This window comes from Sphaeramia orbicularis, chromosome 18, assembly GCF_902148855.1.
Source record: "Sphaeramia orbicularis chromosome 18, fSphaOr1.1, whole genome shotgun sequence".
Classification (NCBI taxonomy): Eukaryota; Metazoa; Chordata; class Actinopteri; order Kurtiformes; family Apogonidae; genus Sphaeramia; species Sphaeramia orbicularis.
Window position 1 is genome coordinate 4,647,581 of NC_043974.1, and position 17,085 is coordinate 4,664,665.

General features: G+C 39.5%; 1 protein-coding gene across 1 annotated transcript in view; it reads right to left on the reverse strand.

The window, feature by feature from the left end:
• Positions 1 to 10,764: 10,764 nt before the first annotated feature.
• Positions 10,765 to 17,085, reverse strand: part of LOC115438509 (circularly permutated Ras protein 1-like) — a 54,155-nt gene continuing 47,834 nt past the window's right edge. The window contains exons 17-19 of the mRNA XM_030162162.1: positions 16,412 to 16,552; positions 15,212 to 15,305; positions 10,765 to 11,551 (exon numbers count right to left, since the gene is read on the reverse strand). Of these exons, the coding sequence (XP_030018022.1) occupies positions 11,426 to 11,551; positions 15,212 to 15,305; positions 16,412 to 16,552 (361 nt within the window). The 3' untranslated portion in view covers positions 10,765 to 11,425. The remainder of the gene's footprint in view (positions 11,552 to 15,211; positions 15,306 to 16,411; positions 16,553 to 17,085) is intronic.

The window sequence follows — 17,085 nt, forward strand, 5'->3', positions numbered from 1 at the left end:
CCATCAGGGTGAAACAGTACGCAGGGGTAGCAGAATACTGCGTTAGCTGCTTCACAGCCTGTTAGCCAGGTTTTCTGCTCATACCAGCTCCGCGAAAATCCCCGCTTATATGATTTCCTCCCTTTCGTAGACACTTGTTTTATGTTTAAATTTGGTCTGGGTGGTCCTAATTGTTTCGTTGCCAATTTATCTTCGTTACTACGACAACTGAAAGGGACTTCTTTCAATGAAAGGATTGAGCTGCTTCGTACACTCACCGCCATGCTGACCTCGAGGTGACTAGCGCAGTGTGGTAGCTTAGCTATGCCGGTATGCTCACATAACGTATGACGAAAGCACGTTAGGGCGAGCCCTCCCAGAACCCATAAGGAATGCATTGTAAGGACTGAAATTAGAAATAAAACTGATTTTACATGAAAGTCTATGAGAGCAGTCTGGGCGATTTTCAACTTGGCCGAGGTCGCCCAAAAGGGGCGGTACTTCATGGAGCACTGCCCTGCACTGATTGGACAATGACATAGCGAGCAGCTCAAACTGTCTACTGTCACAGCAGTGTAACACTGTGGAAGAATATGATAGAAAAAAATCCCTCCTTTTTCCCCTTTGGTGGGGCGTCGCCCGATCGCCCTTATGAACAAACCGCCCATGGTGCAACTTATTCTGACCACTAGAGGGCCCGTTTTGCTTACTTTGAACAACTGAACATCACATATTATTGGGCTTATTAGTATTAGTACTTATTAGTGGGCTTAAGACTCCTGTCAATCACTCACAACTGTAAATACACTGGTGGGGACATACACATTTGTAAAAGTAGTGGTTTTTTACATGGACATTTTCATTTTAAATGTTTTCAGATAGTGGGGTTGAGAAGGACACAGTTGTTTGGAAGCACTGACATGTGCAATTATTTTTTATCACCGGAGTACTTCGAGTCTGAAATACGACTTAAAGGCAATACACGCTGTTGATGCCAGCAACCCCCACCCCCATAATACTATGCGATTAATCATGATTAATCGCAGAAAGAAATCGAGGCAATTAATTGTGATTAAAAATTTTAATCGTTGCCCAGTACTAATATATATACACAGGGTGGGGAAGCAAAATTTACAATATTTTGAGGCAGGGATTGAAAGACAGTGTATGACCAATTAGTTTATTGAAAGTCATGAGAATTTATTTGCCACAAGAAAATGTCCATAATAGAAAATGTTTTTATTCTATGTGTCCTCCTTCTTTCTCAATAACTGCCTTCACACGCTTCCTGAAACTTGTGCAAGTGTTCCTCAAATATTGGGGAGACAACTTCTCCCATTCTTCTTTAATAGTATCTTCCAGACTTTCTCGTAATAGTTTTGCTCATAGTCATTCTCTTCTTTCGATTATAAACAGTCTTTATGGACACTCCAACTATTTTTGAAATCTCCTTTGGTGTGACGAGCGCATTCAGCAAATCACGCACTCTTTGACGTTTGCTTTTCTGATTACTCATATGGGCAAAAGTTTCTGAAAAGGTATGGATAATAGTGTTAGGTATGATTATGACATCAATATATGTTTGGTTTCAAAACAATTGACGTAGTGTCTGCTGAGAAAAAACAACTAAATGTTCATTGTAAATTTTGCTTCCCCACCCTGTGTATATATATATATATATATATATATATATATATATATATATATATATATATATATATGTTAGGACTGCACGATTTTGGCAAAAAAAAAAAATCCCAATTTTTACCTCTACAAACTCGATTTTCGATTTCGATTTTTGGGTATCACTAGAAAAGGCAACAGCAGTCAGCATGTCGTTTTCATGAGCAGCCCACAATGCAAGCCACTGCTCTGACCTCAAAGCTGTGATGGGAATCACGTGATGAACCTACAGTTTTGTTTTGTTTTCTCTCTTCATTAAATCTTTGAAATGAAGTAGAGTATACAAACAATGTATACAACAAGAAAATAACATAAGTTTGTCAGGGGGAATACACTATAAGAAAATGTCCAAATCAGAGCAAATACTGATAGTTGTTACAACCTTTTTGTTTCCACATTTATCGAACAGCTTTAAATAAATTTCAACATCTTACAAAACATAAATAATATTTGGTTTTGTGTTACAGAACTTACATTTGTGAATGAAAAATTTAGCAAGTAAGAGGACTAAATTAATTATTTAAAAAAAAAGGGTTTTTTTTCTTTCTTTTCTGGGTATCTGGCCCACAGCAGTGATACCAGTGTCAGTCAGTGACAGGCATCAGTCGTGTGTGCGTGGACCAGGTTAATATGAGTGATCCACATGCGGTTGTATTTAAACTGGGGGATCTGTGTGTGGAACAGACTGACCCAGGACACACTGGAGGGATTCTATCCCTGGAGCTGGTGCATGTGTGTGGGCAGGGGGCTGTGTGGGCTCCTCTGCTGAGGCTGAGGACCCCGAGACCCGGACCCGGTTCGCAAGAAGACAGTACGGTACGGATCCGGGACAACGGAAGATGAGTGATCCGCTTGCAGTTATATTTCAATTGCGGGATCCGTGCGTGAAGCCACGGCTTATATTGGTATAAGTACTGCGGGCTCATGAACAGATTTAACGTCCGGTCATTACACAGACTTCTGTGACAGACCGCTGTCACAGGAAGAGCCTACGGTAGCCCGCGGGCACGCGGAGGCGCGCGGCCCGGAGGCACGAGAGAGATGAAATCGATTTTACGATTTCCCTTTTTTAAAAAATTGTCCTAATTAAAAAATCCGATTTCGATTTAAAATCGATTAATCGTGCAGCCCTAATATATATATATATATATATATATATATATATATATATATATATATATATATATGTGTGTGTGTGTGTGTATATATATACATATACATATACATATATATATATATATATATATATATAAATGTGTGTGTGTGTGTGTGTAAACATGTTCATGTAATTTTAACACACACACAAATATTTACAGCTTGGTCCCCCCAGTTCTAAAATCCTATCTGCACCCCTGAGTGTGTGTGCTTTAATTCACCAACACCCAGATTCAGTTTCATGTCATCACTGATGTGTGTTTAACCTGCTCACTAACAACACATTCAAGTTCCAGGAATATTTACTAAGGAATGAAAATACTCCTCAAACAGTCTGAAGTGATCACTATCCGTCCCAGTCATGTGAACATGGCTTTAGTGTTAAATTTCATGTGGACTGATGTGTTTAATGATGGTGTTTGCTGAGTTTAGTGAAAAATACAGATAGACTTACACAGTTTTTACAGTTTTTACCAAAGAATGATGTCATATATTCTTCCTGTTATTGACATCACACAGAGGACAAACAGGGACTTAGTGTAAAACAGAATAAAACCTTCACATGTGCTTCTTTAACAGCTTCACTGTTCATTTGCATGTTAATATCTTATTGTAGAAAACCACATTACAAGTATGAATGTATGTTTTCTTCCAAAAGACTGTTTTTTTTAATCTCATTATAATGATGTAAGTCAGGTGTGAGAAACAGACACCTTTAATGGTCCTAAAAAAAGAGACAATTATAAAAACAGATTGAATTAACCTCCTGAGAACCAGGAAATGTCAGCAAAGTACAAGCTTTTTTTGTTTTTTATTAAATAAGTGCCTATATTGGAAACATGATGATGCAACAGTTTTTCCAGATGCAGTTTTTAAAATTTTTTATGGAATGTCCTTTGTGGTGGACAGTTTTCTTTTTCTTTTTTTTGTATAAAGTTGTGAAACTCTTGTCCACAAATGTGGAGAGAAAACCCATAGCTGGGTCTGAGGAGGTTACATTTATAAAGGAACAGGCATGTGGATGTCACATTAGTGCTTAAAAATGATCATCACAGCTCCAGACTGTTAAAGGTTGGTGGATGTGCAGCAGTGGTGGAACTAGTATCCTGATTATGGATCTGTTGTCACTACATTTGTGTGAGTGTTGCTGTTGACAGACGTCTGTCCTTTCTGTCTCCAACTCCAAACACAAACCCAGAAACCCATGACGGTCCTGATGTGTGTGTGAAAACAAGTGAAGACTGAGGCTGCAGAGAGGACAAAAAAGAGGGGATGAGATGTAGGGTGTAAGTTTGTATATGTATGTGTGTACACATGTATGCATATTCTACACTGAAAAAAAATTTGTAATTTAATGGAATTTTCACTGTTTATTTTACAGATTTTTCCTGTAGTTTCAAGATACAGGAAAATTTCAAATTACAAACGTAGACTGTGATTTTACATGTCAAATGTAAAATAACATGAAAAAACTGTAACTGTGAATAATCATAAAATTTCAATTTTTTAAAAGAATTTTTTTTCTTTTTTCACAGAGAAATACAGTTAAAATACATTTGCAAATGTATTGTAATTTCACAAACATTTCTTTTTTTTTCATGAGATTAAACTGTTAATTAAAAGTTTAATACTGTAAAAATCAATCAATCAATCAATCAATAAAATGAGATAAAATTACTGACAATTAACCATAAAAGAAGTATTTCTTCTGTCAGTTTAACCAGACTTATTTGTTAATTGACAAATATCCTCTGTAATTACAGGAGGTTTCACGACAAAAATGTTGAATAAATGTATTTTTGTGAATGTATAACATGTATAAGCACTGATAAACTGTCCAAATACAGTTTTTATCAGTGGATTGGACAACTCAGTCTCATTGAAAATCATATATATATATGTGTGTGTGTGTGTGTGTGTGTGTGTAATTTGATTGTTTTAATACATGTTCTTTATTAAACATTAAAGAGTAAAAAAAAAAAAAAAAATCTCATGTAAAGTTAAGGCAATAAACTGTATTTTAATTATGGAAAATTACCACATTTTTATGAGATGGTTATTTTCTGTTATTTAAAAGTATTTTTTCAGCACCCCTGCTGCCGGATTTTTTTTTTTTTTTTTTTTTTTTTTTAACAGTGTTAGCATAAGTATAAGTGTATTTGTTATTGTGTGTGTGTGTGTGTGTGTGTGTGTATGTGAGTGTATATACAGTTGTATTTTTATTCATCCTTGTGAACACCTTGTGTGTACTGTCCCTATTAAATAAATAAATAAATAACATGGGTTATTGTATATTGTTCTGTGTGGATGTATATGTGGGTTGGGAACCATGTATATGGTTATTAAGTATAGATGTGTATGTTTGTGTTTTGTAATACTTTGTAAAACTCCTTCAGTTAAATAAAGGTTATTATAAAAAAAAAAAAAAGATAGATTGCAAATGGAAGACGAGGCCTGGTGTTGGTGAACAGTTGTAGTTCTGATGGAATGAACGGAGTGAAGAGCAGGACTGAGACTGAGGAGGTGGAGAACCACTGAACAGGGTGCAGGTGGATGGAAGGAAAAGGAGGAGTTAAGGCGGAGTCAAACCAGGACACTGACTGTAGGAGGAGTGGTCTGTGGTTTCAGTGCCAGTGAGTTGTCTCTTTTCAGTCCTTTTAGTCCTTTTTAGTCCTTTGGCCCTTGTGTCCTTGGTTCTGTGCTGATGTGGTGTCTTTGACGTGTTGGACTCCTGTCTGTTGTCTTCTGTTTGATGTCATTGTTGTCAGAAGCGCTTCTGAGGAAGACTGGAGTCACAGCCGAAATTGTTAAGCAGGTAACATCTAAAAACTATACCTTGTCTGAACAAAAGAAAAAAGAAAAGTATAATTACATAAACAGAAGATAAAATGAACGTCATTAGCCTTAAAGTCTCTATTCTTTGCTACCTGAACACTGTCATTGTGAAGTACAGAGAAAGGGACAGTATGAAACCATAAAACTGCTAAATGGAATTACAGTCCTCCAATTTGAATCAAAATCATCCAATAGAAATAAAATTGGTTTGAACTACTCGGTGTGAATCAACAGTAGTGAGCACTCAGGTACCAGGCTTCTCATGTATTTGCTTGTTGTGATAAAAAAAAAAAAAAAAAAAAAGCTTTAAAGTGACACAGAGCACACCCTTTGTGTTGACACTTGAATGAACACATAAAAGCTGTGAACACATCAGGGATCTGAACAAACAAGACAAGTGGTGTTTTATTTGACTAGTCAATAAACTGGATTGGTTTGATTTTTGGATTAATTACATGGAATGGGCGTTTCCTTGTAGACAGTAGGCTGAGCATATATGCATTTCTTCAGTGACGCCCTGATTCAGTTTCACTCAAAAGATGCACATCAGCCAGAACATTCCAGGTAAAGGACATTCAAGGAAGGACAAAATAAACTGTCAGTGGAGAGTCCTGTGATGTCTACCAGCTGTGTTAAAGCAAAGGAATCCCACTGTCTGTGCCCCCCCACAGGACAAAGCTCAAAGCCATGGGTGACAGGGCTTTGGCTGCCGCTGCTCCCCGTCTGTGGAACGTCCTGCCTGACCACCTCCAAACCCCACAGACTGTGGAGGACACTTTTAAAAAAGGGCTGAACACCTTTTTATTCAGGAAATCAAATCCAGGATCTCCACACGTTTGTGCATGCTTCACCTGTTTTAACTGTGTTTTTTTTTTTTTTTTTTTACCTCCTCCAAGGAGGTTATGTTTTTGTTGGCGTTGGTTTGTTGGTTTGTTTGTTTGTCTGTTTGTCTGTGTGCGAGATAACTCAAAAGTTATGGACGGATTTGGATGAAATTTTCAGGAAATGTTGATACTGGCACAAGAAACAAATGATTAAATTTTGGTGGTGATCGGAGGTGTGGGTGGGGGGGCACTGATCTGCCAGTGCCCCCCCAATGACCACCAAAATTTAATGATTTGTTCCTTCTGTCAGTATCAACATTTCCTGAAAATTTCATCCAAATCCGTCCATAACTTTTGAGTTATCTCGCACACAGACAAACAGACAAACAAACAAACCAACGCCGACAAAAACATAACCTCCTTGGAGGAGGTAAATATGTTTGTAATAAATTTGACACAAAGACAATCTAATCTAAATTCTAGGGCAGGAACTTTAACACAGTCTTACACTATATTTGGATTAAAAGTGAACAGCACATTATATTTTTTTTTAGAATATGGGAAAGAAAAATGTGTGAGCTCATGATGTTTCATTTCATTATGTCAGATTCTGTGCTTTCTCACATGTAACATCTTTTCCAAATCTCATCACTAACATGAATAATATATGAAATTATTGTCAGTCTTTCACCACACAGAAAACACAGTCACGCCATCAATATTTACCTCCGCCAAGGAGGTTATGTTTTTGCCAGGGTTTGTTTGTTTGTCTGTCCGTTAGTGTGCAACATAACTCAAAAAGTTATGGACAGATTTTGATGAAATTTTCAGGGTTTGTTGGAAATGGGATAAGGAAGAAATGATTAAATTTTGGTGGTGATCGGGGGTGGGGGGGCCCACGGGGGGGGCCACTGATCAGCCTTGGCGGAGGTCTGCGCTCTTCGAGTGCTTCTAGTTATGAAATGTAACACCATGAAAGCAAATGTTAGCACGATTGTGTCCACAGATAGTGGCCGTTTAAGACTGTCACATGAAGTATGTTTGACAAGTATTTTCATTCCTTAGTAAATATTCCTGGAACTTGAATGTGTTGTTAGTGAGCAGGTTAAACACACATCAGTGATGGCATGAAACAGAATCTGGGTGTTGGTGAATTAAAGTGAACAGTCTGCGCGCACACACACACACACACACACACACACACACACACACACACACACACACACATACACACAAATACAAAATGATTTACAGTAAGGGAGTAGGTTTGACTTTGACATTGGTGGGGACACAAAATTGCTCACACACCAGACTTGATATGAAGCTCTGATTTTAAAGCTACATGGTTGAAACATTGTTATTCAGATCATCATCACGCTAACATTAGTCACAATTGAATCTCATGACTAACATATTGTCGTGTAAAATTTACTGCCACAGGTGGGAGACATCTTAGGTCCCTTTGACACTCTTCCACAGTGTACTCTGGCATGTTGAATTTATGTTTCTGTACTCCCTAATCTATGTAGCGGAGTTTCATTAAGTAAATGTACACAGAGTCAAGTCAAAGTCGGAGATTGAGCAGAATTTGAGCCACAAAGTGTTTATTCAGAGACAAAATAAACTGTGATGTAAACTTTTAACATATTTATTATTAACTTATTGTAACTTCTGAAAGTAATTTATACAATTTATGAAATAATCTGTGTTAAAATCTGTTAAAATGCAGTTGGCTTAAGAATTGATAGGAGTGAGCTGTCGCCTCCTTAAGGATCTTTGCGTTCGCTGTGCGCTAAGGTTGTATACAGAGTGAGCGCACTTTTGCTAGAGATGATCTTTGACGTATTTTTCCCGTTCGCTATTTTCTCTGCAGTTAAAGTTCAGAAAAACTCATGTACGCGCTAAGTGTGCTTTACTACTTTATGCCTTGGAAAATTTTTATCCTTGTAAGTGAATACTGTGTGTCCAAAAATAACATTAAGTTCAAGATGTCGGTTGTGTAATACACTGAAACTGTTCTGTGAATGTGTAATGAAGCTAACGTTGATGCTATTCAAGCTAACGATGTGAGTGAATTACATGTGTAGCGTAATTAATAACACCTGTCTGTTAGTCATTGAAGTAACTTCAATGACTAACAGACAGGTATGTGTCCTTTACTACACTCTAGTGGATACTACATGTTGCATAATACAGAGTAATTCATGACTCATTAAATGCACCAGAAAACAGGAAATCGCATCTGGATTTTATTCGACCACCACATCTTTGCGTATGTAAGATTTGGTCTTCTTACTTTAACCAGGAAGCCACAGCGCCTGAGTCAAACAAAAGCCATTAGGAGTTGAAAAAATACTTAACCTTCCTTTTTTTTTTTTTTTTTTTACACACCAACAAAAAAACCCCACAGCAAACAGGCAACATCTCCCTCCTTCAGACACTTAAGGAAAAAATGAAGAACATTTACAAGTCTGTAGACCCCCTTTAAATAGGCCTGGCCCACTCCACCACCCTGTCATCCACAGGTGAATCCAGTACGGACTAGTTTACAAGCTTGAAACAAACATCCACCTCACTTAACCACATCTACAAACAAACCTAAATATCAACTTTTGTATTTAAATTAATGCATTATCTCAAAAAAAAAAAAAAAAATGCACCCCTTGTGATAACTTTAATCCTGTTCTTTCCTGCTCCACCTCCCCTCCCTTTGGGCTCCATGGTCTGGCCTGATCAGGCCGATCGTCTGCACCTGGTGAGACTCTGGTGGCTGAATGATCTGGACTGATCAGGCAGATCTTTTACACCTGCTTGCACAGGTGCTCACATGGGCGTGCTTCCAAGTGAGTGCCCCACCCACTGACCTCAAAGGAGAGAGAGAAAACCAAATGAGCAAACATTAAGTGAAGACAAACTAAATAGGTACCATATTAGATGTCAACACAAAAAGTGGTCATCAGTAAATTAAAGGATTAAATACCAATACTGAATAATTAAACTAAATAGGTGCAAGGATAAATACAAATACTATATGATTAAACTAAATGGGTGTGAGGTAGATGGGATACACCTGGTTAGTGAGGGGGGGTCACTACAGCTCCCTCACAGCGTATTAGGGGCCTCACTTTACTTTCTTGCCTAGGGCCCCCAGATATCTTGAAACAGCCCTGCCAGAGTCCATTTGGAAGTGGACCCAGACTACCTAGAAGAGGTGTTTGATTCCAATTAGAGTTCACATGTTTGTACACACACCTAAAAAAAGTCCAGACATTTCAGGGAAATGACCTCTGGTCCATTTTAAACGGACCAAACGAAGTAGGAGTGAATTTACCCTAAAAACATAAGATGATTAGTTGAAAATATAAAAGTTTTGCTTTGTGTTTTGTTTAATGACTCCTTTTTTCCTCCAATGTTACTTGCAGCCAACAAGTGCTGGGATGATGTGCAGTGCAGCCATAAACTTCCATCTGTCTGCACTAAGAACCCTCAGTGACTGAAGCACTGACTGGGATTTCAGCTGAAACAGCCTCATGTCTGCTTCTTTTCTATTGCAGTAAAATGCTGTAAAACAGGGGTGTCAAACTCATATTAGTTCAGGGGCCACATTCGGCCACTTTGATCTGAGTCTCAGACAATTCTGGAGTGGTCTAAGTTATTTATAATTATTTATAATTATATAGCAGTTGTATATTGAGGTGTGGTGGAAATGGCATTTGTTCAACACAGATCAGAAAAAATGTACAAAATTAACAACCTCTCTTGTAATCTAAGTTTGTCCTCTCACAGATCTTAAAGCTAGATAAATTATTTAAACTTATAAGTCTGAGTTAGGTGAGTTTTGAACAACAGAAGGATATTTGGAGTCATTGTAGGTTATTTTCCTATTATTACCTCTGCCAAGGAGGTTATGTTTTTGCCAGGTTTTGTTTGTTTGTTTGTTAGCAAGATAAGTCAAAAAGTTATGGATTTTTCAGGAAATGTTGATACTGGCACAAGGAACAAATGATTAAACTTTGGTGGTGATTGGAGGGTGGGGGGTGGGGGGAGACAGATCTGCCTTGGCGGAGGTCTGCGCTCTAGTTTTATTTGAGATCCCATTGGTCTGTATGTGGCCCCTGAACTAACATGAGTTCAACATAATTGGTTGTTCATATCTTCAGTGTAATTTTTGCACTTTGTAAATTCATCCCATGGGCCGGTTTTGGCCCACAGGCCGCATGTTGGACACCCCTGCTGTAAAACAAAGTTAGGTAAAGTGTTGCATATATAAAAGATCAAACTGGACGTATAAAGAATGGCAAGATTTACGCTTTATTCGACAGATTGTACAACTCTGTCTTTATGCAAAATTAAAGGCTGAAGCAAATACATAAGGCGTGTGTTTTGATTTGACATTGACATGTTCTCCACACACCTCTGTATCTGTCCCATCACACCATCGGATGTCACCCCCACATGGGACAAACATACACAGAAACAGGAGATTTAGACCAAACAGCTAGTTCATCAGATGCTGCATGTGCACTGTTGTAGGCGCTGATATTTAACTAGAACAGATTATCAGAGGTTTACACCAGTCTCAGACAGACTGGGTACATGAAGCATTCTTCTGATTATTTATGAAATAAAACAGTTTTTGTGTGGCTTTCAGTCCAAATTAAAACCTCTATAAGTCCAATAGATAAATGATGGTCTAGCCTGTTGTGGTGGCGTTGAGGCGTCTGCAGGCTGATATGTGTTCAAACGTACAGAATGTCCTTAAAGTGGACAAACCGAATGACCATCCTACATCAGATGAGTCACAGCACATTAACAGATAAAGGATGGATTTCTCCAAACCTTTATTTCCCTCTCGTTCACACATTAATGATCCTAAAACTGAAGCCGTGCTCCACAGTAAAGGGCCAGTTGGTAAAGTCCTTCCAGAGCAGATGATGTCCTATCACAGCTCAGATGGCTTCCATAAGTGCCTTCTTCCTCCTGTCCGCCGGCCTCGGACCCTCAGTGGTTCTGTTAGTGGCGCTGCTGGCTCTCTTCATCTGGTACACCACCTTCGCTGCTTCATCAGAAAGGGTCTGCACAAAGACACGTCCGTTTGGACTGTGAGCATTAGGTCGTGAATACAGAAAACATGTTTGTTTGTTTTCCAATAACATGACATATTTTATAAGTCAAAGACAAGCTGAGAAACCAAATCAAAGGGTAAATATGGGATGTATATATGAAGCAAGAGCCATAAAAAGGACTAAAATCAATGGTTTTGTCTCATAAACTACTGTACATTATGAGTGTATTTCTTAATGTATTGAAAGAATAACAAAATTCTTCTACCATCACATTAAGATTGAATATTAATATTGTATTCATTTAACCATTAACCTCCTACTTCTGACCAAAGACAAAAAGGCCTGGAACCTGAACTCATGGTCAGTCTGGATCCACTGGATCCACTGAAAACAGGTTTCAGACCCACCGCAAACAGGTTTAAGACCCACAGAAAACAGGTTTAAGACCCACCGCAAACAGGTTTAAGACCCACTGAAAACAGGCTTAAGACCCACCAGAAACAGGTTTTAAGACCCACAGAAAACAGGTTTAAGACCCACTGAAAACAGGTTTAAGACCCACCACAAACAGGTTTAAGACCCACCGCAAACAGGTTTAAGACCCACTGAAAACAGGCTTAAGACCCACCAGAAACAGGTTTTAAGACCCACAGAAAACAGGTTTAAGACCCACCAAAAACAGGTTTAAGACCCACTGAAAACAGGTTTAAGACCCACCACAAACAGGTTTAAGACCCACCAGAAACAGGTTTAAGACCCACCAAAAACAGGTTTAAGACCCACCGAAAACAGGTTTAAGACCCACAGAAAACAGGTTTAAGACCCACCAGAAACAGGTTTAAGACCCACCAAAAACAGGTTTAAGACCCACCGAAAACAGGTTTAAGACCCACCAGAAACAGGTTAAAGACCCACAGAAAACAGGTTTAAGACCCACCAAAAACAGGTTTAAGACCCACCAGAAACAGGTTTAAGACCCACAGAAAACAGGTTTAAGACCCACCAGAAACAGGTTAAAGACCCACAGAAAACAGGTTTAGGACCCACCAGAAACAGGTTTAAGACCCACCAGAAACAGGTTTAAGACCCACCAAAAACAGGTTTAAGACCCACCAGAAACAGGTTAAAGACCCACCGAAAACAGGTTTAAGACCCACCAGAAACAGGTTTAAGACCCACCAAAAACAGGTTTAAGACCCACCAGAAACAGGTTAAAGACCCACAGAAAACAGGTTTAGGACCCACCAGAAACAGGTTTAAGACCCACCAAAAACAGGTTTAAGACCCACCAGAAACAGGTTAAAGACCCACCGAAAACAGGTTTAAGACCCACCAGAAACAGGTTAAAGACCCACAGAAAACAGGTTTAAGACCCACCAGAAACAGGTTTAAGACCCACCAAAAATAGGTTTAAGACCCACCGAAAACAGGTTTAAGACCCACCAGAAACAGGTTAAAGACCCACCAGAAACAGGTTTAAGACCCACCAGAAACAGGTTAAAGACCCACCAAAAACAGGTTTAAGACCCACAGAAAACAGGTTTAAGACCCACCGAAAACAGGTTTAAGACCCACCGAAAACAGGTTTAAGACCCACCGAAAACAGGTTTAAGACCCACCAGAAACAGGTTAAAGACCCACAGAAAACAGGTTTAAGACCCACCAAAAACAGGTTTAAGACCCACCAGAAACAGGTTTAAGACCCACCAAAAACAGGTTTAAGACCCACCAGAAACAGGTTAAAGACCCACAGAAAACAGGTTTAAGACCCACCAGAAACAGGTTTAAGACCCACCAGAAACAGGTTTAAGACCCACCAAAAACAGGTTTAAGACCCACCAGAAACAGGTTTAAGACCCACCAGAAACAGGTTAAAGACCCACCAAAAACAGGTTTAAGACCCACCAGAAACAGGTTTAAGACCCACCAGAAACAGGTTTAAGACCCACCAGAAACAGGTTAAAGACCCACCAGAAACAGGTTTAAGACCCACCAGAAACAGGTTAAAGACCCACCGAAAACAGGTTTAAGACCCACCAAAAACAGGTTTAGGACCCACCGAAAACAGGTTTAAGACCCACCAGAAACAGGTTAAAGACCCACAGAAAACAGGTTTAAGACCCACCAAAAACAGGTTTAAGACCCACCAGAAACAGGTTTAAGACCCACCAAAAACAGGTTTAAGACCCACCAGAAACAGGTTAAAGACCCACAGAAAACAGGTTTAAGACCCACCAGAAACAGGTTTAAGACCCACCAGAAACAGGTTTAAGACCCACCAAAAACAGGTTTAAGACCCACCAGAAACAGGTTTAAGACCCACCAGAAACAGGTTAAAGACCCACCAAAAACAGGTTTAAGACCCATCAGAAACAGGTTTAAGACCCACCAGAAACAGGTTTAAGACCCACCAGAAACAGGTTAAAGACCCACCAGAAACAGGTTTAAGACCCACCAAAAACAGGTTAAAGACCCACCAAAAACAGGTTTAAGACCCACCAAAAACAGGTTTAAGACCCACCAGAAACAGGTTAAAGACCCACAGAAAACAGGTTTAAGACCCACCAAAAACAGGTTTAAGACCCACCAGAAACAGGTTTAAGACCCACCAAAAACAGGTTTAAGACCCACCAGAAACAGGTTAAAGACCCACAGAAAACAGGTTTAAGACCCACCAGAAACAGGTTTAAGACCCACCAGAAACAGGTTTAAGACCCACCAAAAACAGGTTTAAGACCCACCGAAAACAGGTTAAAGACCCACAGAAAACAGGTGTAAGACCCACCAGAAACAGGTTTAAGACCCACCAGAAACAGGTTTAAGACCCACCAAAAACAGGTTTAAGACCCACCAGAAACAGGTTTAAGACCCACCAAAAACAGGTTTAAGACCCACCGAAAACAGGTTAAAGACCCACCAGAAACAGGTTAAAGACCCACAGAAAACAGGTTTAAGACCCACCAAAAACAGGTTAAAGACCCACCAAAAACAGGTTTAAGACCCACCGAAAACAGGTTTAAGACCCACCAGAAACAGGTTTAAGACCCACCAAAAACAGGTTTAAGACCCACCAGAAACAGGTTTAAGACCCACCAAAAACAGGTTTAAGACCCACCAGAAACAGGTTAAAGACCCACCAGAAACAGGTTAAAGACCCACCGAAAACAGGTTTAAGACCCACCAAAAACAGGTTTAAGACCCACCAGAAACAGGTTTAAGACCCACCAGAAACAGGTTAAAGACCCACCGAAAACAGGTTTAAGACCCACCAGAAACAGGTTAAAGACCCACCAAAAACAGGTTTAAGACCCACCGAAAACAGGTTAAAGACCCACCAGAAACAGGTTAAAGACCCACAGAAAACAGGTTTAAGACCCACCAAAAACAGGTTAAAGACCCACTGAAAACAGGTTTAAGACCCACCAACTAAACTGAAGTCAATTAAAACTAAACTAATGATCATTTTGTGAGTCAGTGACAGTTTGTCAGGCCTATTTCCAGCAGTTGGACCATGGACTGAACGCAGACATTTTTATAGGCCTCTGTTCTTTACGTCACCAAAGTCAAAGTAAGAAATAACCAAACTCATAAACTCTCCCATGACTAAGAAGTAACCTCTGAACCACCAGATTAAGACTTTGAAGAGTCACACAGACGATAGTTAATAACCTGGGACTCTGTGGCGATGTCATCACAGATGGTCGTCATGGTATCCATCCAGTTGCCATAGATATTTTCCTCCTGTTGGATTGGTTTCTGCTGACTATGGACAATGAGAGGAACAGTCACACAGGTTGGTTTTACAAAATCAAAGGTGAATCCACTCAAACAAACAGCCACACATTAGGAATCACTTCCTTGATCCTTAAAATGACAGAGTTCCTGTTTGTGTGTGGACATGAGTGTTGGTGTGGACGCTGTCAGGTCTGTCATCAGAAGGAGTCTGAGCACAGTCACCGTTAAAGTTACACTGCTCAAAAGAAAAGACACAAACTGACATCATGTACGGTGGGTTTAGAAATGAAAAGGGGGTTTCAGTTCTGGATCCTCTGCTCAAGCAGATCTTCACTGCATCCCATAATGACAGAAGTAATATTATTAATTCCACCTGAACATTCTGCATAAAACATGTCCTCCATCATGGCTGAACTTACTGACACTGACATCGTTTATATTACCAGCATGTTGTCCTACTGGATACTGTAAAAGGTTAAAGGTCAACTGATCCCTGTAGGGAAATGCAGTCTGTATTTTACCCATTCTAATGCCCTGTACCTGGCATTAGCATTAGCATTAGCATTAGCCCATTAGGCGCAGTGAGCTGCCACTGAAGACCCTCAGGGACCAAGTCCAGACCCTCATCAGCACCATGATCCGAGAGTTCACCTGGACGAACCTGTGTTTATGTACTACTATAGGAGTACTCACAGTACTAGTACTATAGGAGTACTGACAATACTAGTACTATAGGAGTACTCACAGTACTAGTACTATAATAGTACTAATAGTACTAGTACTATAGGAGTACTGACAGCACTGGTACTATAGGAGAATACTGTAGCAGTACTAGTACTATAGGAGTATACTGTAGCAGTATTAGTACTATAGGAGTATACTGCAGCAGTACTGGTACTATAGGAGTATGCCGTAGCAGTACTAGTACTATAGGAGTATATTGTAGCAGTATATTGTAGCAGTATTAGTACCACAGGACCATGTTGTAGCAGTACTAGTACTATAGGAGTATACTGTAGTAGTATTAGTACTATGGGAATATACTGTAGCAGTATTAGTACTATAGGAGTATACTGTAGCAGTACTTGAGCCATAGTTGTGGCTCTGGCTCCGCCCCCCTGTGTCAGCTGGTACCTGATTCGCTGCAGCAGGTCCTGCTGTGCTCTCAGCTCCCTCTGTGCGTCCTGTACTCGTCCCTCCATGGTTAACCTGGCACACAGCTGAGCACAGTGAACACCCAGCACCGCCATGCTGAGGCTGCCAGCCCAGATCTGACTGCACACACACACACACACACACACACACACACACACACACACACACACACACACACACACACACACACAGTCTTCATTAAACATCATTATTCAGATGAACTCCATCATTATTTACTGAAGGCAGTTTCCCTTCGGTTTTAGACGACTTTGATGTAAAGTGCTTTGGGTGCCTCCAAAAGAGCTATAGAAACCTAATCCATTATTATTATTATCATTATTATTATTATTATTATTATTAGTAGTAGTATTATTATTATTATTATTATTATTACTGTAGATGTTAAGAGGTGGACAAAAGCTCTGCATGCTTTTTATGATTAGATTAAATTAGATTAGATTAGATTAGTTAGATTAGATTAGATTAGATTAGTTAAATTAGATTAGGTTAGATTAGATTAGATTAGATCAGATCAGATCAGATCAGGGGTGTCCAGTCCTGGTCCTCCGGATCTACTATCCTCCATGTCTCAGATGTTTCCCTCTTCCAACACACCTGATTGAAATGATCAGCCTATGATGAAGCTCTGATAA